Raw genomic sequence first — 26,201 nt, forward strand, 5'->3', positions numbered from 1 at the left:
GTATGCAAGGAAAAATTAATCAAGTATTTCACCTAAGTCTCCAGCAGAATTTCTAGTGAAGTCAGGACATGCATGCAAACTACTACGCAGAAAAGGCCAAGTTTGCTGTTCATCAAACCACACCTGTTTTCTCAAGCTTCACTAGCTAACAGAAAGCAGGGAAGATCCCAGTTACCAAAGATGCAAGAATATGGTGTTCACAGAACTTCAAGGAAAATATCTGGAATTCCTCATTCCTTCCATTTTTTTTCTGTGTCTTCAGTCTTGTAATCAATGACAACATTTTATGTTCTGCTGCTAAAACTACAGATTATACTCTCCCATATCCATATTATTCCTTGAAAGTAGATACCTACTTTCAAAGCAGTCTGCATTCGTGTATCCAGCACATCACTTAATCTCAGCAGAATAGAGATCTGATGAATAAATGTGCCAAGTGCGCTGAACTGGAAGAGCAAAAGCAAGAAAACTCATGGATTGAGAGGACAATCTGATAGGAAAATGGAAACACCTCCTGCCCCCCAGCAAAAAGCAAAACACAACAAGGGAAGCAAAGGCAATTGCTCACCACCTCCCACTGGCAAACTAATGCTCCAAATAGTCTCTGATTAACAACCACCCTGGAAGCCAAAAAACTCCCCTTCTTCCTCTACCCCATCTTTTACTGCTTAGCATAACATTATACAGTAGGGAGTATCCCTTCAGCTGGTTTGGGTCAGTTGTGTACTCTATCAATCTCTTGCACATCCCCAGCCTACTCAAGGGAAGTGGAGGGCAGAGCAGGAAAAAGAAAAAGCCTTGATACTGCGCAAGCAGCCTTCAGCAACAGCCAGCATGGTGGTGTGTTGTCAACACTGTTTTAGCTAAAGATTAAAAACACAGCATCATAAAGGCTGCTATGAAGAAAGTTAACCCCATCCTAGACAGACTCAATACAGCATCAGTACAATTAGTAATTTCAGAATTTACTGGAATCAAAAAAGATTCCAAGACAGGTTTCCCAAGAGCCAGTATGTAAGACTATGTCTCAAATTCCTTCATCCAGTATCTTCAGATCTGTATCTCTAGTATCTTCAAAAATCACATGTGTACATATGCATTTATTTCAGAATTATTTCTACAGCATAAACTCACGTCTATATTTACCTCCTCAGCTGCGCAACCATACCCATCACTTTTCTACCTAATGGCCTGTTTAGCTCAAATGATGTTTCGTTTTCAAGGGTACATAGTGAGGTGAAGAGGGGAATGGCTTTAAAACGAAAGAGGGTAAATTTATATGTTAGGATGTTCTTTACTCTGAAGGTGGTGAGGCCACCACTAAAGCAAGTCACAGAGGGCCTCATCTACATGCTTTCTGAACACTTCTAGGGATGAAAGCTATTAGTACTATATATGCAGTTTTAAAAAAATATTTTAAAGTATTAATTTACTACTGAAATTACATCTGCAGTACAGAGCCTTATACTGACTTACTGCCTTTATTAACAACTCTGACTACATTCGGCAGAGTTAAGACAGCTTTAACCCACAGAGCCACTACCCAGGCACATTAAGTAGACTTCGTGAACGAAATCAGCAGTCAGCATAGTGTAATCTGATTACATACTAACTTGCTGAGGCAGACAGGTTGTTGCACAACTACTAACCATTCAAAAGGAAGAACAAACTTTAAAAAAAAACATGCCAGCTTTGCACAGAGGCTGTGAGTCAAAACCGCAAACACCTTCAGAGCAAAGTACTGGGAGAAGCGAACAAAAGAAAGTCCCGGGCAGCCTTGGAAAGGCTTCAGCTGCAAACACACCCTTATCCTCCTGCAGGGAGCCGAGCAGCCAGCCAGCGGGGCGACGCGCTGGCAGGGGAGGCCTCCACCCGCCCCAAAGCCAGCTTCTGAGCTAGAGGTGCGCAGGGACGCCCAGGTTTGGGACACAACCCCCCAAAATAAAGCCCAGAGGAAATCGTGGCACCCCCAGCAGACAGCCCCAGCGCCGCCCAACTCCTCCGGCCGCACTCCCCGTCCGAGATGGCTCAACTCGAATTACTTGCATTGACGCAGGTGCCCGTCATTGCCGGGCTGAAGATGGACACCTGACCCTGGGCATGCAAGAAAGGCTGCAGCCCCGCCGCACCGAGCTCCACTCGGACAGGCAGAGGCCCTCGGAGGGCGGGCACGCCAGAGGAGCCCTCAGCACCCGCTTCGGCCTCATCATCCCGAGGGTCTCCCTGGATCAGCTCGGCTTGGCCCAGCCCGGCTCGTCCCACCTCCCGCCTTGCCCCTTCGCTTCAAGCTGACAGACTGCGGTCACGGCATCCCTGAGGGAGGCGGCGCGGATTCGCTCACCGACCAGGGCACTGATGCGGGACGGAAGGATCCACAGCTCCCACTTACCGGGTGCAGCCCGCCCCGCGGGAAGGCACTGACAGGCCAGCAGCGCGCACGCGCCGGGAGCACCGCAGGCCGCGCAGGCGCAGAACGCAACCAGCGCCACCGCCTGCTTCCCCCTCCATGTGTCTTCACTGTCCGTGGCGGGTGCGCATGCGCGCTGCTGTTCATCCTGTCACTGACGTGGGGTCAGCCTGCGCCCACCAGGGGAGAGGGGGGGAAGATGGGGGTTCTTGATAACCGAAAAGGCCTTTGGAAGAGCGGTTTATGCTGGTTTAGTGTCCGCGGAGCGCTCCCCGGGGAACCTCGTCCCGGTGGCGGGACGGCAGAGTGGGGGACGCCCACATCGCCTCAGAGCGGGCTTGGGGCTGCAGCCTGTGGGGCTACCGGTGGCACATCACTTGTCTTCCTCCCTTACGGGACTGTCAGTACTTTTGGGGCCTGATTCAAGGTCACCGAGATCAGTTAAAAAGATAAAGTGCAGAAGTTCTTCCCGGCATTAAACCTGTGAGTTTGAGTTGTAACCTGTTGCAGTGAAAGTTTGGGGTATCTTCTGTAAAAGGAAGCCTGTGAAGTAAGGATGCTGCAGGTGGATAAGCTTAAAGTCATGCCTTGCTTTTTAGATCCATGTGGAAGTGGCTTTTCCCGGCAGAGCAAAAGCCCCTTTACTCAGCCGTGTCCTTACATGCTATTCACAACTTGGGTTGCTGTCACACCGAGAAGGGCTGTGTTGAGGAGCGTGTTGTGGCTGCGGGGACGCAGCTCGCCACAGCCTCCCCTGGCTCTGCACAACACAAACGCTGGGGCTCAGGGGAGCTGATCGCTTAGGATTTAGTATACATGTTGAGAAGAACTGTGGTGCATTTAAAAAGACAAGTAGCTGTGACATCAGCATTGGACTGGTGGATACGGGGGAAACTGGGACAGCCGAGGTGCCTCCTGGGGACTGGTTTTGTGTACAGGTTGCTATAGTAGCTCCCAGCAGCAATCAATGCCTGGACATAACTCAGGCTTTAAAGCCCGCTTCAGGTAAAGCAAGTGCTTCGGTCGCGCACTGTGTGCAGTGCTTTGCTGTGGGACCTGCGGCTGCCGTGTAAGACGGAGCTTAACCTGCCCCTCAACGTGTGAGTTCCTAACTGCAGCAGGCTGATCAGAGGGAAATGGCAGTTATGCAGTTAGAAATAAAGTTTTGGTAACTGACAGGAGCTTTTATCACTTTGTAAACTGCTTAGATCTTCTGATTTTAAATTAGCAACCAGAAATGGGGAATATTTTCTTCTTTTCTTTGCCTGTCTATCATATCGGTGCAGTAACAGGGATAAAAGTACTGAAAATGTGGTTGGTGGTTACCGTGTTACATTATCTGGTCATCTTCTCTATTGTGGATTTAGGCTGTTTTTCGTGTGGTGGTGGAGATGGAGGAGGCTCTGGGAGATGAGACTGAGTTAGGGGGAATTGTCGAGCGTAGTTCCTCTCCTGGTCACTCTGCACAGCAGGAATCAGAACAACTGAAAGCAGCGCAGCTTTCTTCCAAACCCAACATCGATCTCTGTCCACCTCTCATTGCTATAAAAAAAGGTAAGGAAGAGAATAACACCAAGTACTTCATGTTGCCTTTGTATGGAGAAAAAATCCAGGAACAAAATTGGAAACTAATTAAGTACAATGCTCAAGTTTGTACTTACAAATACTGGGTGGGCGTGTGCTGTTCAGAATGTGCTAGCGTAGGGACTTCAATGTGCAATTTTCAGCTTTATAAATAAACATATACATATCAATAAATGCTTTTATATATATATATGTATTTACAAAGTCTTGCACAGTGCAACTCTGATCCCTTAGCAGATTTCCTAGTGTCAAATCATAGTAACACAATTAGAACCGTTTTTCTGGCATTAAAATTAGTAATATTCTATAGTATGGTATGTTCTGTAATATAGTTACTTAAATATTGTTACTTAAATTACTTCAAAATATTCAAATCCTAATTTCTAGGAAAAACAAAGGCATGAAATAGATTTTTTTTTGTTACATAACTTGAAGGGCTTCAAAGCCTCATAAGGAGGCTTAAACAAGCAGCAGAAGATGGTTATGCACTCTAATGATATATGGCCTGGTTTTATTGTAAACACTAGCAGTATTCATTCTTCAGATACTCCATGTGCTCAAGTTGTCTTGCAAGTTTCTGTAAGCAGCAAGTTTGTCAGAAGTGCATGAGACTGACAATCAGAATTTAGATGAAGAAGTAAGAGAAGAGGAGTAACTGGGTGACAATAGCAAGTGTGAAAATTGACAATGTCTCAGAATCCCTATTTTTCCAGGACTGATTTCTGCAAGCTAGTACCCTAAATTGCTTTTTCTTACCTCTGTTGCTATCAGTAGGGATTGTTCCAATTGCACTTGAGGTAAAAGCCATTGTAAGACACCTTTTCCCACTAGCAGCTTCTGAGGCTGAATAATTAGATTTGTCACTTCTTTTAACTAGACACAGAAAGTAAGCATCGTAGACGTGGAGGGGAACTGAAGACAAGGAGCACTGAGCTAGCGTCTGTTGCCACAGTATCACCTTTGACTGCTGTTCTTCCGGCAAGTGTTTTATGCTAAAATAGGTGGTGACTCAGCTACCTTTTTTCTGTTAAATTTTCTTCTGTACAGACTATTCTTGCAGTCTTCATTAACAAAAGTTTGTCCTCATACTAGAGGGCACTGAGTTTCTTCATTATCTGTTAATTACAAGGAAAAAGAACAGTGAACCACTTAAAAACATATATAGTGTTAGGCCATTTACATTCTGTGCTCACACTGTGTGTTGCTGGGATTTTGGCTTTGGGGTATTTTTTGATCATCCACTAGTTAATCCCCTTTCTTTGCCAAGATGAAAAATAAAATTGGTTAAGAATATTTGAATAAGGTAGTTCTGCATCAGGGCAGACATATGCAAAACAAAAGATCCAGCTGTTGGCATGGAAGCCAGAGATGATAGAAGACTGACTGGATGTCAGCCAGCTTTTTGTTTTTTTAATCCATAAGTAAATCAAGATTGATCAGTTCCAAGTCCTAGTTTAGGGTACTGGGAAGATGGTGTAATTTATCTTTTCTCTCCAATGAAAATTGTGATGTGTGGAGACAGTTCAGACATCCCCAGACTTCAGATACTCACGTCAGTGGGAGATTTGTGTAGAAGGAAATGCTCAGTGGGGACTTTTTTACCCAAATCCTTATTTTTTTTTGCATGGCTTCTGAAGATTTTCTCTTGATTTAAGAATGTTATTCACCATATCTATTTTCAGTCTTCTTCATGCTATTATGAAGATTTAAAAAAATCCTTTGGCTACATAGATTTCCTTCTTTACCATTCTGCTACTAACATTATATGACCTCCATATTAACATAAATTGTATATTTGTTCTGGTGGTGACTGCTTTTATAGTGGATTGTTTTATTTATTTCCTTTGAGAAATAATTCTGGCCCAACAAATTAATTATTACTGATCTGGAACTAGATGATCTTAAGGTCCTTTCCAACCCTAACTATTCTATGATTCTATGATCTTCTCCCCCTGCATTTCTTAGATTTTTTTTTATGTTCCTGCCTGAAGTAGTTTATGAAACCATCTTAAAGATCAATATTATAAAATCCAATCTTTAAGTGAGGAAAAAGAATCTCTTTATAACAAATTTTTGTCTTCTAGACAACTGGTAAGAAAAGTATAGTACTTTCCAGTGAAACTAGGAAAGAACTAGCCAAGCAAGCCAAAGTCACCAAAGAAGAGAGAAGAGCTCAAATAGATGAAAGATACAAGTATCTGATATCAAGATTAGCATATGGGATAGGCTTAAGTGAGCAGCAAGTGGAGGAGGCTGTTATTTCTGATGACAAGGTAAATATTAGTTAATGTTGTTATTATTATTATTAAATGTATTACCATAATTTCCAGTTTCTGAAACTACTTCACAATTAACTACAATTGTAATTTTGTTTCTAGTTTCAACTTATAGAACAGTTCTTTGCCCCTAGTGGGATTAAAAAGTTGCTCTTCTTTTATCAAGATGTATTACAGGTATGTTTCTATTATTATTTTTGCAAAAGCAAAAACTGTATTTTAAAAAAGTTAATATGACTGTTGCAAAATTTAGAAATTCTTAACAGAGATTATATTTCCTATGTTTGCCAGTGGGGAAAGAACACACATGTTTATATGTTGCCATCCTGGTTTACATGAGAACAGGAAAATACCTTGTGGGATGGTTTGATACTGGTTTTATTAAAAATGGCCAAATAAAGTAAAAATCCAAACTTGAAAAGTTATAAAGTGAAGCAGTGTTCACAGTATTCAGAATTTAAAAATATTAAATTAGAGAGCATAAATATTATAGAAATGTATAAGAACCATTTTGTCTTCTCATTTTGTTTTGAATTGCACCACCTGCACTATGGACAAAGGAGTCATTCAAGAGGGTGAAAAATAATGCAATTTCTTTCTAAAGTAAGGTGCCTTCATGTTCATGTCCTATTCTGTGGAATATCACCTTAAACTTGGAAAACTTGTGGTTTCCAAGATGTATTTCTCTCCCTTTCAATTCTGAGGAGAAGCCTCTTCATAAAAAGCACAATCATTGTTCAGCTTCCATTGAGTGTGTGATATCAGAAGGTGCTAAGTGACCTTGAAATTGCTTAATGTGACTGTGTGAGCTTCCTGAACTGCAGAAGTCCTTCCTCAGTCCTTTCAGGTGATGTCATTGAGGAGACACAAGGGTGAGCTAACTCACCATATTGTGCGGCTTGTTGGGGAGGAAAACCAGTTGATAATGCTTAATCCTTAGTTAAGTACAAGAATCAATTACAGATTAATTATAACCTAGATAGGTTAAAAGAACTTTGGGTGGTACTGGAAGTGCTTGGAGACTTTGCAAAGCACAGAATCAGCTTAGATGTCAAAACAGTTTAATTAATTTTTCCTTAATTAGGACTGTGCATGTACATTTCTGGAATAAATCTATTGATCTCTGACTTAAATCAAGATGAAACTAAAAATATTGAAATTATTTTCCTTAACTGAAAAACCAGAAATAAATGCCCAGTTTGGGTTAAGTTGAACATTTCATTTTTGCATCTAATTTTGTTTTATTTTGGTCTTTTTTAACCATCAAAATATCATTTTTTGGGGAAAATTTTGTTGCAAAAGCAGCATAGCATAAAAAAATGTGTCTGATGGAAAGTATGAATGCTGTCTCTAATGTCTTTCACCCCATCCTGATGAGCCAAGAGATCTCATTAAATTGACTATTTTGTCAACAGTTCTATTGCAAACATACTGGAGAATTGGGGATTATTCAAGGACAGTATCATACATGCTTGCCATGTTCTTCCCCATTTTTGGTCACTCTTGGAGACAAAATACTGGCTCGTGCAGACTGTTGTCCTGACCTAGTAAACATGTTCTTACCAAGAGTTATCAAAAATCCTTTCTTCAGTGCTCCTCGTCTCTCTCTTTTTCCAGCTTGGGTGTGTGTTTTTCACTTGAGACTTGTCGTGGTTTAAACCAAATCCTCACAGTACTCTCACTCACTCCCCCCCTTGCTCCCCCAACTCCTGGAGAGTTAGGAAGGAGAATCCAAAGAATGTAGCCCCCACAGGTTGAGATAAGAACGGTTTAATTGCTAAGGCACAACACAAATCACTACTGCCATTACTACTACAAATAATAATGATAAAGCCAATAACAAGTGAAAAGAATACAACACCCCACCAGCCACCGACCCATAACTCATTCCACCCTGCCTGGCCGAGCACCGCGTGCTCCCTCCTCCATTACCCTCCAGCACTACACCCTTCCAGCTCTCTCTCTCCCAGTTGCATCCTGGGCATCATGTGCTATGGTATGGAATACCTCATTGGCCAGCCTGGGTCAGGTGTCCTGTCTCTCCTTCCTCCCGGCCTCCCCTCCTCCACCTGGCTGGAGCACGTGCTCAGAAAAAGCCTTGAACAAAAACACCCTCAAAACATGCTCGCTATCAAGCAACTGTTCCCAGCCCAGAAGTCAAAACACAGCACTGCACCAGCTACAAGAAGGAGAAAAATGACTGCTATGGCTGAACCCATGACAAGACTGTACACAGGGGTTAAAAGATGCTATTTTGGGGTGGAAATGGAGAGCCACCGCTGTGTGTCATACATCACCTATTTAGTCTAGCAGGAGCCGAACATTTGACTTTTTATGAAGAGATCTTTCTTCATCTTGAAAGAGAAATATATCTGAGGCTTCTTCCACATTATTTTCTGTTAAATTCTTCCATGTTTCGACAGATTATTTTCCAAAGTGTTTGACAGAAGATTAGACAGAAGGAAGCTTTTATTGTTGATTCAAAGAGAAGAGTTTGACGATACATCTCAGTGGAGAGGGACCATTGACTGCAAAAGAGAAAGTTGCTCTGGAAAACACTTCTGATTTAATTTCATTTTATTTTCTGAGAATTTTTTGCCCTCTTCTTCTTTGATTTTATTTTTTCTCAAATAACAGGGCTATGAAGCTGTTAACCAGGAACTGTGAGGTTCATGCAAAGCTTATTCTCCAGATAAAGCCAACCTCATTGACTCAGAATAAGCTTAGTTATAATTCACATACTCAAATACGATGAGGTAGTTGTATGATAATAATTTTATTAACCTTTTGTTTATAATTTAATTCCTAGCAGAAGTTGAATGCATCATTGAGGTCGGATGGGTCAACAAACTGTTTGCTTCAGAAGAAGTTATTTATTACTATGGGTTCTACTGAGGTATGGTTGAAAAATTCACTAGATGACATTTGAAAAATAAAATATTGAAAAAACCAAACAGTTGTTCAGTGTTAAACGGCTTTTTGCAATTCTTCAATAGATATTTAAGTACTCAGTCCACGTTCTTATAATGGGAGCAGAGGCTGTAATTCATCTATAAAGAAATAATGATTAGTGGATTTGACCATTTGAGAATAATGCAGCTCAAATAAACCCTTGTCAAAAATTTGCAGATCCTAACATTTTTTTTAATGACTGCAGGTTAAGTGTTTTTCCAGTGCTTGTGCACTTCTAGCTTAAAAGTGCAGTTCTCAGTGGTTTTGTATTTTCTTTCATATTATAATACTGCACATTACTCTAAAAATGCCTTCAATAATTCTTTTATTGCATTCAGATTCTTACAATGATCTCCTGACTGTAATGTCTAGGCATTATTCAGCGTGTATTCAGAGTAGTCAGTAAGATTTCTGATTAATTTCTTTCTTTCCACCTCTTCTGGGGGGAATCAGGTGTACCATATACAATTTTCTTTTAATACGGCATGGTGATGTCTTTTTTTCCCCCGATGAGCTTATATTAACATTGTTATATAAGAAAAGACAAAGCTGAAGAATACCTTCTTGCTTTCAGAGGAGAAGTGAGGTTCATTCCTCTGCCAATTGCACCAATTGGAATGGCTTTTCAAATTTATTATAGTTGAATTGTTATTAGATTTAATAGACTAAAAATAAGTATTGTTGCACTACTGATTTGAAACTTTGACATTATGTCAGTCCATCAAAAAGATGAAAATACATGTTAAAAAGTATTTGGATCAGACATTTTTAGTAATCTTTTAAGTTCCCATTTAAAAAATTAAATGTCATTCTAAGATGATCCATGCTGGCCTAAGTATCTATGAAAAGTAATTTCAATGTTTGAAAGCTGAAGATATCTTTAGGGTTTTTTAGTGAATAGATGTTGGCAGATTCTGAAAGGGATTAGTCAATGTCATGGATAGGTCCATAAATGAATACTAAAATTACTAGACAGGAATATGTCATCTACCAGCTGTCATACAATGATCTCAGGTACTCAGGAAATACAAGAGGAATGGAGCCCAGGAAACAGCCTAGATCATGAGCTATCCCTGAGCTGCATTTTCTTGGTAGAGGTGCAGTACTGAGCTGGTCTGCCCAAAAGGGCATTTTGACTTTCTTATGTCAGATGGACAAAAAGGATTCGATTTGAAAGGGACATATTTTCAAATATCCTACAAATAGTTCACTACCTTTTTAAGTAATATGTTTTTTACAATTGTATTTTCAGCACATTTTTAAGTAAATTATTTTTACTGTACATATATATTCTTTCTAATCACATGCATTTTGTCCGTTCTACAGGACTTCACAGGAACTTGTGCGTTTTTCCTAAGGATATCAGATAAAGTTGTAACTGTGTCAAATGTTTCCCAGGTAAGACCAGAATCATGCAGTTTTTGCAGTCTACTTAATATTTTCTTAGACCTTTATTCATGCAGCTGGGGTCAGAATGCTTCCACGAAAATACCTAGTTCTGTTTCATAAACATTCTTTTCATCTGAATAAGTATTTATGATAAAGTAATGGCCTAATGATTTGGATGTTAGCAACTGCAATATTATTACTAAACCCAAGATTTTAATTGATAAAAATTAATTATTAATCAGTCATTAAAACACATATCTTAATGGCAATAGAGAATAAAGACTGAAACCAGGATGTTTTCTTTTAAATAATGAGCCTAAATAATGGAAATGCCACATTTAAATAACTGTATATTTTGAAATAAAGATCATAGTTGAAATTAACTGAAGCAAGGTTTTTCTCCCCTAGGAGCTTTAGCTGTGTATAAAGAAGTACCGGTAATAGCCTTTACTGACTTTCAGAATTACTTATGTTATTGGGAAATACTTGTAATAGAAGATCATCCAGATGCTAACAACTAAGAATAGACATTAACATTAAAAAAAAAGAAGTCATAAACCTGAAATAATATTCTCAAAAATATTGATACCTTCATTCTTATGCTGTACAGATTTTTCTCCTTGTTAGTCAGTAATAGATTGATGTGGTCCATTTGAGCAGGCCAAAGCTGTAGTAAATTTGTTCTCCAGCTACAGTAATGGAAATTAATACTTCAGTTATTCTCAGTCACTTGCTTTATAACAATATTTTTACAAATATGTCATCCAGGGGTGCAAAAGTAATGTCAAGGACCCTTCCAGTTCTTGTGCCCTGTCAGCCCTGCTGTGCTGCTTCAGTTGAATACCTGTCAGAATGGTTGTCCAAACTCTTCAGTTAGCTGCCTTGGTGGCTTCTCTCTGTGGTTCTCTGGTAATTGCCTTCTTTTTGCAGGGGCTGTCATGTAGCTGTCATCAAACTTTATTCCCTATGTAAGGCAGTATTTTTAGAAGCTACTGAAGGTAAAACAAGCCATAATTTTCAGTCAGCCAGTCTTACACTGATAAGGCTTGAAGACCATTACCCTTACCCTGTCACTACAGTCCCTGATGAAGAGTCCCTCTCCAGCATCCTTGTAGGCCCCCTTCAGATACTGGAAGGCTGCTATGAGGTCTCCACGCAGCCTTCTCTTCTCCAGGCTGAACAGCCCCAACTTTCTCAGCCTGTCTTCATATGGGAGGTGCTCCAGTCCCCGATCATCATTGTGGTCCTCCTCTAGACTTGTTCCACCAGCTCTGTGTCCTTTTTATGTTGAGGACACCAGAACTGCACACACTACTCCAGGTGAGGTCTCACGAGAGCAGAGTAGAGGGGCAGGATCACCTCCTTTGACCTGCGGGTCACGCTCCTTTTGGTGCAGCCCAGGATATGGTTGGCTTTCTAAGCTGCAAGTGCACACTGCTGGCTCATGTTCATTGTCTGTTTCAGTTGGAAGAGACCTGCAATGATCATCTAGTCCAAATGCCTGACCCCTTCAGGACTGACCAAGTTTAAGCATGTTGTGAAGGACATTGACCAAATGCTTCTTTAAACACTGGCAGGCTTTGGGCATTGACCATGTCTTGAGAAAGCCTTTTCCTGTGTTTGACCACCTGTCAGTGAAGAAGTGCTTCCTAAGCTTAAGTTCATTAACAATGAACTGGAGAAAACTGCAACCAAGAGAGGCATTTCTTGCCCGATATATTTGTTGTCCTTTTTTTAGGCATTTATGTAGATGGAAGCTGTTTCTCTAAAAAGGAAATACAGATATATTATTGTCTTAAGATTAATTAATGCATTGAGGTTAAACGGTTAATTTTAGTTGTTTGCTGGAGTGTTGCTACAATATGGGACAGACTCTTCCAATGACTCAAACATAAAGACAAGTCTGGGAGTTTCCAATTGAATTTTAGTCTATGTCCAATCCAAATTCAGTAGCTGAATTCCATGTAACCTATGTAGTTATGGACTAAATATATAATGTCTTCCATGTGTGAATTCAAATAGTATAATGCTGGAGAAGTTCACATGCACTCTACTAATTTTTGTTTCTTCCCAAAGGAGGTGAATTTTGGCATATTTGATTGTACTAATGGAAATATCCTTCAGGGCCTCGAATTTTTCTTGTCCAAGATCATGATACCAGCACTTAAATCACAACAGGTAATCAAATAGCTAGTCTTCTTCTCAAGAACATGTGGAATTAAGGCAAGTGGCTGCTTCTATTCTATTTGTGCATCAATTGAACATAACAGGGGATACAAAGAGGTGAAAGTCTAATAGAGGATATTTATGGGGCTCATTCAATTTGTATGTTTGAATTTCATGTACTTATGGTTTATTTTCAAGCAATAGCATCAGCTGTAATGTTCATGACAAAGGAGAACATAGCATAGCAGCCATAATAAGGTAAAATTATGATGACTTTGTTAAAACTAGATTAAGCTGTCAATGAAAGAAGAATCAAATCCTTCTGGCAGGACAATGCATCAGTATTTGATTTTATTCTGGAGGGTGGGCAGCAAGCACTCTATCACAACCAAAGTATCCAGATTCTTTGAGTTGTCCTTGTTCTATGGCACTCACAAAGCATCACAGCTGCATCACAGCTGGTTCTGTTGCCTCCAGAAGTACACATTAGAGGCAGGGTATATAATGAAGCTCAGTGTCTGTCAAGGATGATGTTGTCATATGCTGTTACCATATGCTACCATTTCCTCTAACCGAGGAGCGGGAAGGGAGATTAGATGCTTTTCTTTGATCAGAGAGAGCCAAATCAGACTGAAATTTAAAAAAAAAAAAAAAGATATTAATTCAGTGTGAAGACAGCAAGAGCAGGGAGACATTTTTATTTCTTGAGAGCTTCTTGCTTGTTTGTTTCTTCTTGTGTAGCAGAATAATTAAATCAGTGCACACTTTATGTTATAGTATAGATGAATGTGTTTTAAAGGGCATACAAATAAATCTTTATATACTGGCACACTTTTACTTTTATGATTTTTTTTTCATAAATCATACAATAATCAGAACTGGGGAGCTGTGAAAGAAGGTTTGAAGAACAGCCAGATACAAGACTTTCTGTACTCAGTGGATAAATTTGTGGGTATTTTGTCATCATCAAGACAGAACATAGGAGATAAAATTCAACTCACAAAAGTGGATATTGATGTTTATGTCAGCAACTTACAGAACCCATCTGACTACATAACTGCAGGTGAGTAATTCCCATGGCAAAGCGAGCACAGTTGCTGCTTATTAAATGAATGTTAATAAATTAAATAAATGTTATATCATTAGTTAAAATTTACTTTGAAGAATTCATCTTCCCTGAGCTATATCCATTTTTCTGCTTACCCTTGCCAACTTTCTGACTGTGTAATCATAAAATCATTAATCATTCTCCTATCCTTTAATACATAAATCTTAAAGGATTAGGTAGTTCCTTGGCATATCATGTATGCAGTGGCCTCTGTTCCTCCAAGTTTGCTGGCCAAGTAGTTGCTGAGTGAAACATCTACTAGTGCGTATACTCTTCACTTTCTTTGATACTAAGAAAACTCTGTCCAATATTAAGTCTGTCTCTGAGGGCTGTGAGTCAAACCAAGATGTATTTATTAAAAATTACATGTATATATATGTATATGTGAGAAAAAGAGTAGTTGCGTCACTTTGAGCAATAGCTTTCCACCACTTCTTATCACTACATGGATTTTCAGAGTGATTAATGCCATACAGGGGTAGAGTAGTTGATGTCATCTACCTGGAATTGTGCAAAGCATTTGACACTGTCCCACACGACATCCTTGTCTCTAAATTGGAGAGACATCAATTTGATAGGTGGACCACTCAGTGGATAAAGAACTGGCTGGATGGCCGCACACAAAGAGTTGTGGTTAACAGCTCACTGTTCAGCTGGAGACCAGTAACAAGTGGTGTCCCTCAGGGATCGGTGTTGGGATCGGTCTTGTTCAACACCTTTGTTGGTGACATGGACAGTGGGATTGTGTGCGCCCTCAGCAAGTTTGCCGATGACACCAAGCTGTGTGGTTCGGTTGATACTCTGGAGGGAAGGAATGCCATCCAGAGGGACCTTGACACACTTGGGAGGTGGGCTGATGCCAACCTCATGAAGTTTAACCATGACAAGTGCAAGGTTCTACACCTGGGTCGGAGCAATCCCAGGCACAGCTACAGGTTGGGCAGAGAAGAGATTCAGAGCAGCCCTGCAGAGAAGGATTTGGGGGTGTTGGTTGATGAGAAAATGAACATGAGTTGGCTTCAGTGTGCGCTTGCAGCCAAGAAAACCAACTGTATCCTGGGCTGCATCAAAAGGAGCATGACCAGCAGGTCGAAGGAGGTGATCCTGCCCCTCTACTCTGCTCTCGTGAGACCTCACCTGGAGTACTGTGTGCAGTTCTAGTGTCCTCAACATAAAAAGGACATGGAACTGTTGAAACAACTCCAGAGGAGGGCCAGGAGGATGATCAGGGGACTGAAACACCTCCCATATGAAGACAGGCTGAGAAAGTTGGGGCTGTTTAGCTTGGAGAAGAGAAGGCTGCATGGAGACCTCATAGCAGCCTTCCAGTATCCGAAGGGGGCCTACAAGGATGCTGGGGAGGGACTATTCATTAGGGACTGTAGTGACAGGACAAGTGGTAATGGGTTAAAACTTAGACAGGGGAGGTTTAGGTTGGATATAAGGAAGAAATACTTTACTGTGAGGGTGGTGAGGCACTGGAATGGGTTGCCCAGGGAGATTGTGAATGCTCCATCCCTGGCAGTGTTCAAGGCCAGGTTGAACGAAGCCTTGCATGGCATGCTTTAGTGTGAGACCCTCCTGGAGAGAGGGAGCAGGGAGATTGGAATTAGATGATCTTAAGGTCCTTTCCAATTCTAACTATTCTATGATTTTATGATTCTATGCTTCAGCAATCCCTCTCAGCCCTCCATAAGCCAAGACAAGACAGCTTCCACAGAAGAACTAATGACTCTTAAGACAATAATGTTATATAGTTGGAGAAGTTCTTTAGATCTATTTAGTAGTACAATCTCCATGACTCCTAAATATAATGCACCAAGTGAACTCGACTCTTTCATCTTCTAGGGTAATCTAAAGGTTTTGCTGACTTATACATTATAGTGGGGTTACTTGTGACTATTAATAATGGTGTCCATTACAGGATGCCTTTAATAAGGAATAGACTGCAGTGGCAGAAAGAGAAAAATGTAAAATAGCCTTTACTTACAAAATACAAGCAGAAAAATACACACATAATAGTTAATGCATTTCTTGGACCTTTGAAACGTGATTCTTCCAAAACTACATGGCTGTATTTTTTTCCCTTACAAGGTAGTGATAAGACAAGGGGTAACGGGTTGAAACGGGTTTTTGAAGTGTGATGTGATAGCTTAAACTCAGTAAATGAAAATGCATTCAATTAAAAAAATGGAACTGCAACGTGTGCAGTTCTAGTGTCCTCAACATAAAAAGGACATGGAACTGTTCGAACAAGTCCAGAGAAGGGCCATGAGGATGATCAGAGGACTGGAGCACCTCCTGTATGAAGACAGGCTGAGAAAGCTGGGGCTGTTCCGTCTAGAGAAGAGAAGGCTGCGTGGAGACCTCATAGCAGCCTTCCAGTATCTGAAGGAGGGCTATAGGGATGCTGAGGAGGGACTCTTCATTAGGGACTGTAGTGATAGGACAAGGGGTAATGGGTGAAAACTTAAACAGGGGAGGTTTAGGTTGGATCTAAGGAAGAAATTCTTTACTGTATGTGTGGTGAGGTACTGGAATGGCTTGCCCAGGGAGGTGGTGAATGCTCCATCCCTGGCGGTGTTCAAGGCCAGGTTGGATGAAGCCTTGGGTGAAATGGTTTAGTGTGAGGTGTCCCTGCCCATGGCAGGGGGGTTGGAACTAGATGATCTTAAGGTCCTTTCCAACCCTAACTATTCTATGATTCTATGATTCTAAGGTCATTTAATTTTTAACTATTTCTGTGGTAAAGGGTATGCAACAGTAACATAGTAGGTAGATTAAAGTTGTATGTGTGTGTATCTTGTTGCTACAGTCTTAATCTTTTCCTGTTGCTGATCAGTGATTTAGATATACTCAGCTTATGTAGAGTCTCAGCTTATGTTTGACAAGGACATTTCACTTCTGTAGTTAAAAATCTGTATTTATTTCTTGGTGCTTATGAGACTGTCTCATTCTATGGTTTTGAAGGCAGTAACACAGAGGTCACTGAGAAACTTGAAGAACTGGTCATGATTTGGATCAAACAGCTCAAACAGGTTATAGTGGAGAGTGAACAAATGAGAAGAGAAGCTGATGACATTGGTCCGTCTGCAGAGCTGGAATACTGGAAGACAAGAATGTCATCATTCAACAGGTTAAATCCCTGCATTATCTCACACAGTGTTAAAAAAAAAAACAACAAAAAGACAACTTTTTTTAATAAAAAAGTAAACCCTTATTCTAAAGAGACAATTAAATGTGTTTCTTTCTTCAAAGCCTTTTAGATGAGATCAGGAGTTCAAGAGTAAAGAAAATTATAAGTATTCTTCAGGCAGCGAGATCAAAGACATTAAAGCAGTGGAAAGAGCTGGTAATTGCTATGTTTTATTAAAAGTTCTAAATGAGTACAGTATTGTATTTGTAATACACACAGAACTGAACACAATGCTAAACACAGTTTTGAAAGTTTATGCTGGTTTTGAACTGCAATTTATTATCCATTTGTTAAAACGTCCAATGCCAATGATTCTAAAGTTAAATAGATAACTTGAAGTCAATGCTTCTGTAGTGCACCTTTCATTATCACCATGGGTGGAATGGTTGTGCAAAAGTAAAGCAATGGAGCAATGCAACAATTTTCTGTCTCCCTTGTGCTGTACACTGTGCACGCCAATTCTAGAAATGTCTGAAGGTTCATCATACTGCTTTTAGAATTATTGAGAGCTGGCTTTTTGTATCATAACTGCTACTTCAGATAAGTGGATATTTGTAATGTAAACTTATCGGTCAAAATGTAGACAAGCCAGAAAATAAGCTGTAGGCCACGTACAGCTAGTCAGACCCCCTTAAATATAGAATGTAGATCTTCCAGCACATAAAAAAGGTAATCTGTCTTGATAGTAGAGCAGGAAAACAGTGTCACCTTACTGAGTTTTTGATTTTGTACTTAACATATTTGCACACTTTTATGATAAATGGAATTTAGATAAGAGTGTCAGTACTCTGGATGCCAGGCCAAGGACGATGAACTAGATTTCTGCCTCCTAAGTACTGGATAGCTGTCATGAACAGAAGGATATATAGTCATTAGCTGTGAACTAATTTTCCCTAACAAATGTTTATTAAAACAAGGATGGGAAACACCCTGGTACATTTTAGGGATCTTGTCTAAGTTCTGTAGAATTAATACCATGCTAAAACCATTCTAAAATATAAGTCAGATTATTAAAACCCTATTGTACTTCCATCAGGAAAGAAAAGCTTTGGGGATCTAACTAAGGAATTACACAAAATGTTGCTGATTTCCTGGTAGATCTTATCAGTTTTTTGCATGCAAAAGTGGTTGTTTCTTATGTAAAGAAGAAATCTGCTATTTGGGAGCACTTATGTGCGAAAATGCTTGCAAGGTGGAATCATAGTCATGTGGTAGCATGCACTGTGAAAGAGCAAGAACCTGTTCAGTAAATTTTAGCTGTATTAATTCTCTTTATTTTTTCTTCCTTCAGGATGGCAGTATAACAATTGCTGCCAATGAAGCTAAGGACAACGTTAGATATTTATATACATTGGATAAATTTTTTGGTCCACTTGCCAAAGCTTCACCTGTAAGTCGTTCCCTAAAGGCACTTGTGTGGTATTCAGAAAAGAAAGTAAAGGCTTTTGCTGCTGAAAGAATGATATTTCTCCTTTCAGTATTTAACTGTTATGCTTAATGATTAGCAGACAGTTTAACTCCTTTGGCATTAGTGAATTGTATTTACAGATTTTATGCGTAAAATTCACACATAATACAGCTGCGTACAATTTTTCTAAATATTGGTTTCAAAGCTTGAGTTCTGAATCCAATGTGCTATTTTACACCATTTTTACTCTGCAGTTATTCACAGTTCTGCCATATTGGACTTGACTTTAAGATACCATACTTTGCTTATCCTTTTCTAGAGCATTCACTGTCTTTTGTTCTGGGTTCTCAGTACATCTGGCCTGCATGCATTTCTGTGGGACAGAAAACTCTGTAGTTTAGTATCCTCAGTAAAAGAAAGGTAGTTGTTGCCTTGACTCTCCCTTCTGCATTTCTCTTCTGTATATATCTAGGCAAAATGAACAAAGGCCAACTTTCCTCTTCTTGATCTTCCTACAACCTGCCAACATTTTTTTTTTGTAGCAGTGTATGACTTCTTTTCCTCAGGTAGCATATTTCTCTGCAGAGCAGACCACAGCACCTTCATATGCTCAAGGCCATTGCCAAAATGAGTACAACCTCTGTTTTCCCTCTGGAAGGTGTCACTCTGGAAGAAGACCTGTTCATTTATTCATTACCCATTCCCTATTTTTTAATCTTGGTCATAGTGTGTTAGGCTCCTACAAATGTATTGGATGGTTCAGTTTATAATGACATATATGAAAGAACAATGTGTTACAATCAAAAAGATGTTTATCCACTGGCAAACATATTCCTGGAGCTCTCATATTTTCTCTTGTGTTAATTTTTAGGATATTTGAATTGCTGACTTTCGTATTTTCTTCCTGTTGTAGGTAACAATGATGGAATATATACCCAGTTTAATGAATACTGTCTGTATGATCTACTGTACATCACTATACTATAATACATCAGAGTGCATGACATCTCTTCTTCTTAAAATCACTAATCAAATGATTAATATATGCAAGACGTATCTATGTGAAGGTGTTTCAAAAGTCTGGGATCTGAACAAGTAATGGAATTTTAATAATTTCATCTTCTTTTGTTAACCCTAGAAGTAAAATTATAGATTGTCATAAAGATTATTAAAAGTTCTTTTAAGTAGCCCCTTGTCCCCCTACCAGGCACTGATTCCAGGCACTGAGTATCATTGTGTAGAATTAATTACTCTACAAAAACAAATTGACCATGCTTTGTGAAAAAACTGTTACTGAAAAGCACGTAATGTGTATTAGTATATGACACTTAATATTTTGTCCCCATGGTTTTCTTTTGATCAAAACACACTTGAGCAGTTAGGACTGGGAGCTAAGGTTTTTCATAAAGAAGCTCCAAGAGCAGGTTGGCAAAGTTCTATCTAAGACTTATATAATTTGCTTTTAGTGGACAGGAAAGTGAGTTTAAGGAAGGGGACAATATATACCAGGACAAGAATCACATTTCAGTTGTGATTCTGTTTGGAGCAAGGTATGTGGGTGATAGGATGTGACTCAGACTAGTATTTTTTGAGTATTCAGTGAAGAATGATGTATGAGCAAACACGAGGGGTGTAAATGGTGCCAATGAGGTACCTTACATTAAAAAAAAAAACAAAAACCTAGTTTTACTGTAAGTTTGGTAGTTAGAAATGCCTAACACTAGTTTTGTTCTTATTTTCTATTCTTGTTACAACTGTCAGTATTGCAAGAGCCCCTGGTTTTCAGCAAATGTTAGGCCATACACATAAAATGAACAAAAAGTTTGCCTCAGATCTAAAAAGCTTGCAGTCTAAAACATAAGAGCTTGCAATCTGAAACATAAGAAGTGAATAGTGAGATGGATGGAGGAAAGGTGGATGGAGAAAAAATGGTAATCAGGCAGTTGGTCAGCTGGAATGACAGTGTTTCCAGTAAATCCTGTGATGCCCTTGGAAGTTTTATAGGCATCACTGCCAGGAGAACTAAAGGAAGCATTTCAGGAAGGGATGAGTTAGCTGCTGTATGGCTACTTGCAAGGAGCTGCTCCCAAGCACTACCTACAGCACAAGTGGAAGAGCAGAAGTGTTCCTATGAAATGTAACAAGTGGGTTGTAAACATTGATGTCACTGGCAGAACAAGTGTGTCTGAAGAATGAGAAGTTGACTGGAGATAGCCTAGGAAGAACACATACTATAACAGCAAGTCTTGCAAAAGAAAAAGGGGAACCACAGAGAAGACTTAAGATAAGCATGACATCTAAAGGTATCTACTAGAAAAGTAATGATTGGAATAGTCTCTTGAAAGTATAATTGGAGCAAGAGTGTAGTTACTGAGGTGAGAAGGAAAAGGTATCATAAGCTTCATCAAGACACAATCAGGGTGTCTGTGCTTAACTTCCAGCCAAGTCAAAAGTGACACTGAGGTAATAGGCTAGGAAACATAAGAGTAAATTTGACAAATAATTTGGGTTCCTCCTGTATTTTGGTGCAGGCAAAGGGAAGTTTTCAGAAATAACCTGTAATCAGTTAAACACTGGCTGTGTTTATTCTAAACAATTAATGTAAATAAAAATAGATTTTTGTATTTGTTTATTCTTGCTGACTTTATTTTTGAGACATTCTTCTCATTTACTTATTTGCTGCTGCAGTTCCTGCAAAAGTTTCTTTCTGTTCCAGTTAGTGGTTTCAAGCTATAAAGTCTGATTATCATTTTAATTCCCAATGATCTTTTTAAAGATGAAAGACAAAACTGAAGTAGAGCAGTAGCCTTGTGTAAATGGTTTAAGGCTATTTTCCATGCCTCATCTATGCATCTCATCTATAGTAGTACCTCAGGGTTAATGAATAACTGTGTATAAGATCCGTGGCCTTAGGAACCACTATTTTCCTGGTGTATCTATTTAAAGAAACAAGACTTTCCTGATGCTTACTGTAGTCGAAAAATACCTCTCCAGTCTTGTCTGATTAGAAAAAATAAAGAAACAAATGAATGAAAACCCACCAGAAATACCCAGTTTACAGAAGATGAGAAAAGGCTAAACTGCAGGCAGTCAGTAGTCTGGGTTTACCTGGTGTAAGTCCCTTCTGGACTATGCTGTGAATGTTTTGGTTTATGAAAGTAAATCCTAAACAAATAATATCCAATCTAGGCAACAAATTTAAACAAACAAACAAACAAAAAAAGCCTTTAAATGTAATGCTTATATTTTGAATGTTTGTCAGGTAATATATAATTTTGTGTTCTTATTTTGCAAGGTTTCATATCTGACTGAAATGTTTTATTTTTATTTATACTCTGTTGAAGACCTCCTTAGGATGATTTAGTGTCTTCTGTATTTTCTTCCTCAGGCAAGAATTGTTAAAGAGGATACAACAATGCATTTCCCTCAAAGAACACTACCAAACATCCTTTCAGAGAATTAGGGAGGAGCTGAAGGAAAATCCAAGAGAGAGGCAATTTGATTTCAGGTAAGTAAGTCACTTTAATATTGAATCATATAAATGAAATGTCATTATATCTGCTGGTTAGCAAAAAAGCTAAATACTCAATTAAGATATACTTGTTATTATAACCAGAACATGACCTTGCAAAGGTTTGGTTTTATTTTGCTCAGGAATAAACCAGTGACAGGTTTTTGCCAGTCACTTGGTGATTTAGTAGATGTTCAAGAGGACTTCAGGGGACTTTATGCATATGTTAATTTAATATGTATGTTTATGTATGGTCTGAAATCCCAACAAATTTGAATCATGAATGTAAGTGAAAAGTCTCCAGGGGAATTTTGTCAGCTTTGGGCTGGGATGTCTGTCAAAATGTCAAGGGGAGTTTTACCTGCACTTAAAGCATGGGGCATTTCTTAGCACTCTAGACTCACGTTTATAAATGTCTTATTTAAAAAAGTAACTCCTGTGAAATGTGGTAAAGGCTTTTAATTGACATATGTAAGCATTTTCTGGTTTATGCATATTACCAAAAATTGGGTTTTAGTTGATTTGTGATTAATATAGCATAGATTTTTTCATGTGAAACTTGGTAGTAGTTCTGGCAGAATATATAGGGGTTAAATATAAAGATTTATTGTGAACAGATTTGTATAGTGATCCCTCTGCTGCCTTTTTTATGTTAGTGAAAATTACATATTTGGAAAATTTGATACATTCTGTAAGCGTTTGGAGAAGATTTCAGATATGAGCAATATTATGGAAAGCCTTTTAAAGCTCCAGCATATAAAAATAGAAGGTATTGAAGAGATCACTACTCATTACCACAGCATTGCTGCAAACACCAAATCCAAACAGTATGATGTTCTGGATCACAGGAAAAAAGAGGTACATACATTCAGCATTTGTCTGACAATCACTCCCTTAATTCTGTGCTTTCCACTGGAGTTATGCAAAGAAGATTATATTTTATAATAAGTAATATGATATTTTGTTGTAACAATAGTACTTTCATATCTTGTAATACAATTTGAAAGTGTTTGGGTAAATTTGGCTTTTATTTCAAATGTTTTTTGTTAATTTTTGATAAACTGGGTTTTGTGTGATAGGTAGTGCTACCAAAAACTTTTCCTAAACCTGTTTGTTTTGAGATGCATATGTTCAAACTGCAGACCAGAAATTAAGTCAGCAGGTCAAGGCATTAAATAGTTTATCTAATTGCAAGAGTTACTAAGTGTAACTGAAAATAGTGGAATAGTAAAGGCAGTATTATAGTAAAGGTGGTAAAGGCACTTAGATGAATGTTTTAGAGGGAAAAGTAAATGATATCACCCCTAGTGCTGAGCGGATTGGTAAAAACAAATACTTCAGATTCATATTTTAATACATCCTGTACATGCTGTAATTGAGCTGGGTTTTTTTTGAGGTATAGCCTGCTTGCTTTGCAGGATTAATAGCCTCGCAATAGAAGTTGTAGAAATGTTGACTTACTCTCCTGCTTTCCTACACTGTAGCTTGCAACCATCAGGAACTTTCCTTTAGACATTTAAGTCTAGGGTACCCTTGGCTTTCTTCTAACAGGTGGATGGCTTATGTTTCTGTAATACTTGCTGTGTGGCTCTTTTCTGAAAGAGAGCATTTACTGTCAAGTGGAATTTGGAAGTATTTAAAAATGGCATGACTTTTCTGCACCTAATCATCAGAGCAATGTATATCATGCACAATCTTCCCAAGCTTATGGAGTGCTTTCTTTGAGAGGAAGTTTGTACTCAACTCTTTTTGTAGGTCCTCAGTGTTTTGGACTTTAAAGAAAAAATATTACAGATAAATACCAAAATTGCTTCTAGTAAGAGCTGCCAAATTTGGTAGCCTCATAGAGGTGAGGCTGTTGCAGTTCCATGTCCCCAGGTCCACTCAGTTGGGAGGCTGGGCATGTAATTCCCAATAGTCAAGTGTGCATGCATACACACAGTACACAGATCTGGCCATACAACTGAACACAAACTGAAAATGCAATTGTAAACAATATTAATTTCCTGATCTTTACCTGTCTGGCTGAGCAGGAAGAAAGCCTGATAGTGGAAAATACATATACATGAATCCCTTCAGTAGCTGGTCTTACTTAGGCTGTCCGAAAGCTGGCCCTTGAATACCCAGGTCTCCCCAGTTCCTAAACTTAAAACACCCCTTGCCCCCAAGGCCCACAGTCCTGCTCGAGTTAGAATCACAGAATCATAGAATAGTTAGGGTTGGAAAGGACCTTAAGATCATCTAGTTCCAATCCCTCCTGCCATGGGGAGTTGCTGGTACTCAGACCTATAGACAAACACATACACACACACACAGACACATGCACTATGGGTCCCTCAATAACTGGTCTTAGGCAATCAGTTTATCTTCTACCTGATCCCCTTGCTGTCTTGGTTGCTGGTATACAGAAACACACATGCAAACAGTTCTTTCCTATAGCTGGTCCAAGTTTATAACCTTAACAGTAGCTGACCTTCAGACCCTACTGTCTCTCTGGTATCTGGCTTGGGCCTCCTGGTCCCTCTGGTAGGCAACTCTTACTACACCACTGTGATCTCTTTACTATCCAGCCTAGACTTATGGCTGCTTCAACACTTTGTTCCCAGGCCTCTGTCCCATTTGCTGCCTAGTCTGGTTTTGTGGATGGGGCACTAACCCCCACATTATGCACATGCTGCAGTGTTTCTAGTTGCTTTAATCCATGGTTCCCACCCTGGCTGGGATTGCTAATAGAAGAGAGAACCCTTTCACCATGCAAATGGTTAGAAATGGAGATAAATAAGAAGACAAGACAGACTGTGCTGGTAAGGTGCTGGGCACAGCCAGGCAAGCACACTGAACATGTGACCAACTCCTTTTTATCCCAACATGCCTCCTTTTTTCCACACTTGCTGGTCCCACAAATCACACTGATCTCTGTATTTATTTCTCCCCTAACTCTCATAATATATATAGTCCCATGCTCTTCCGTGGTAACCTGTAATGAGTCCCTTGTCTCCTAGGCAATAACCTCCCTTATATAGTCTGTAAGGTGCTCTAGAGAGCCTTTCAGTTTGCTCATCTTGATGGGTTTCATACCTGAGCTGAGCGCCCTTCTGTGGCAGTACTGGGAGTAGCTGGTGAGAGTGATATATTAGGTTATCAGATTTCCTCTGCTTGCCCATGTTTCTCTGTACTCCTTTGTGTTCATGAAGGTGAGGCTTTAACCAGATAACCTAACACTTATTGCTTTGCTTAGAATGTAAATGCCTTTGTTATTAGTGTTGTCCCTGATCTCTTTAATTCAGTGCTAAGCACATGTACTGGGCAGATAAAGCAAATTGCCCCAAAACTTTAGGGGGAAAAAGAAACTATGAAGAGAAAACAACACTACATATGATTTTTTTTTATTTTATTTTTGTTTAATCTTTTACCCTTTTCTAGTTTGAAAAAGATTACCTTGAGTTTAAGAACCAAATTTCAGCATTGTACGAGTCCATACAAGAATTTGTGGATTCCTGGTTTGAAAAGACTGTAACTGTAAGTAATATTACAAATGCAAACCCCTTGTTCTGATGCTCCGAAGGGCTGAGTACCCATAGCTCCTGCTGAGCTCCTTCATCACTGTTGGTGTTCTGTGCTGGTGCCTGCCTGAGATAATGTTGGAGGATGTCAAGCCTTTTGCAAGTGTTCTAGAAGTCACTTGCAGAAGTGTTGGAAGGTAATGTTCATTATTACTTGGTGCTAGTTTCATGTTCCATCTTCCCATACCAATTGTATAGCCTGATTTTCTTTGAATATTATTTTCTTTCTTTACCCTGGTGTTCCCCGTGCTTCCTGTTGCATTTCCAAGTTATTCCTGTTCGAGTGGCAGGAGTAAGGAAATGATTTCTGCCATTTGTTACCTTAGTGTCAGTACTGTTCATTGTTTCAGGCCCTGATAACAATATATTATGAAGTACAAGTAAAGGTGTAGGTGTTCTACCACAACTGTTTGCAGAAAAAAAAAAGTGATGATTGGAGAGGCAGAAAAAAATTGCAATATTGCAGTACACCGTAATGGTAGCAGTTTCTTGATTCACGCTATGGTAAATATATCCCATATGGGAGAAAATTTGCTAACTTGTCTGGATGGAATATTCAGTGTTTCTTAGAAAACAACTTATAATCATACTTTATATTCTAAATTAAAAAAAAAAGAAGAGAACAGTTTATGAACAACGAC

At 39.3% G+C, this 26,201-nt stretch overlaps 2 protein-coding genes across 3 annotated transcripts in view; one reads left to right on the forward strand and one right to left on the reverse strand.

Moving 5' to 3' along the window:
• EXOC3 (exocyst complex component 3) overlaps window positions 1-2,447 on the reverse strand; it is a 28,164-nt gene extending 25,717 nt beyond the window's left edge. The window contains exons 1-2 of one of the 2 annotated variants that reach the window (XM_031052951.2): window positions 2,390-2,407; window positions 357-446 (exon numbers count right to left, since the gene is read on the reverse strand). The gene's annotated coding sequence lies outside the window, so the exon portion shown is untranslated. Of the gene's footprint in view, window positions 1-356; window positions 447-2,389 lie in introns of both variants that reach the window. The other variant, XM_005153420.4, reaches the window with a different exon arrangement.
• Window positions 2,448-3,577: 1,130 nt separating this feature from the next.
• The window catches only part of LOC101875294 (dynein heavy chain 5, axonemal-like), a 158,839-nt gene continuing 136,215 nt past the window's right edge, over window positions 3,578-26,201 (forward strand). Inside the window, exons 1-15 of the mRNA XM_034061888.1 lie at window positions 3,578-3,961; window positions 4,869-4,969; window positions 6,076-6,264; window positions 6,370-6,444; window positions 9,077-9,163; window positions 10,546-10,617; window positions 12,685-12,786; window positions 13,651-13,837; window positions 16,853-17,018; window positions 17,141-17,234; window positions 18,370-18,468; window positions 19,400-19,581; window positions 21,875-21,994; window positions 22,654-22,855; window positions 25,421-25,516. Of these exons, the coding sequence (XP_033917779.1) occupies window positions 3,799-3,961; window positions 4,869-4,969; window positions 6,076-6,264; window positions 6,370-6,444; window positions 9,077-9,163; window positions 10,546-10,617; window positions 12,685-12,786; window positions 13,651-13,837; window positions 16,853-17,018; window positions 17,141-17,234; window positions 18,370-18,468; window positions 19,400-19,581; window positions 21,875-21,994; window positions 22,654-22,855; window positions 25,421-25,516 (1,935 nt within the window). The 5' untranslated portion in view covers window positions 3,578-3,798. The remainder of the gene's footprint in view (window positions 3,962-4,868; window positions 4,970-6,075; window positions 6,265-6,369; window positions 6,445-9,076; window positions 9,164-10,545; window positions 10,618-12,684; window positions 12,787-13,650; window positions 13,838-16,852; window positions 17,019-17,140; window positions 17,235-18,369; window positions 18,469-19,399; window positions 19,582-21,874; window positions 21,995-22,653; window positions 22,856-25,420; window positions 25,517-26,201) is intronic.

This window comes from Melopsittacus undulatus, chromosome 1 (genome assembly GCF_012275295.1).
Source record: "Melopsittacus undulatus isolate bMelUnd1 chromosome 1, bMelUnd1.mat.Z, whole genome shotgun sequence".
Lineage (NCBI taxonomy): Eukaryota > Metazoa > Chordata > Aves > Psittaciformes > Psittaculidae > Melopsittacus > Melopsittacus undulatus.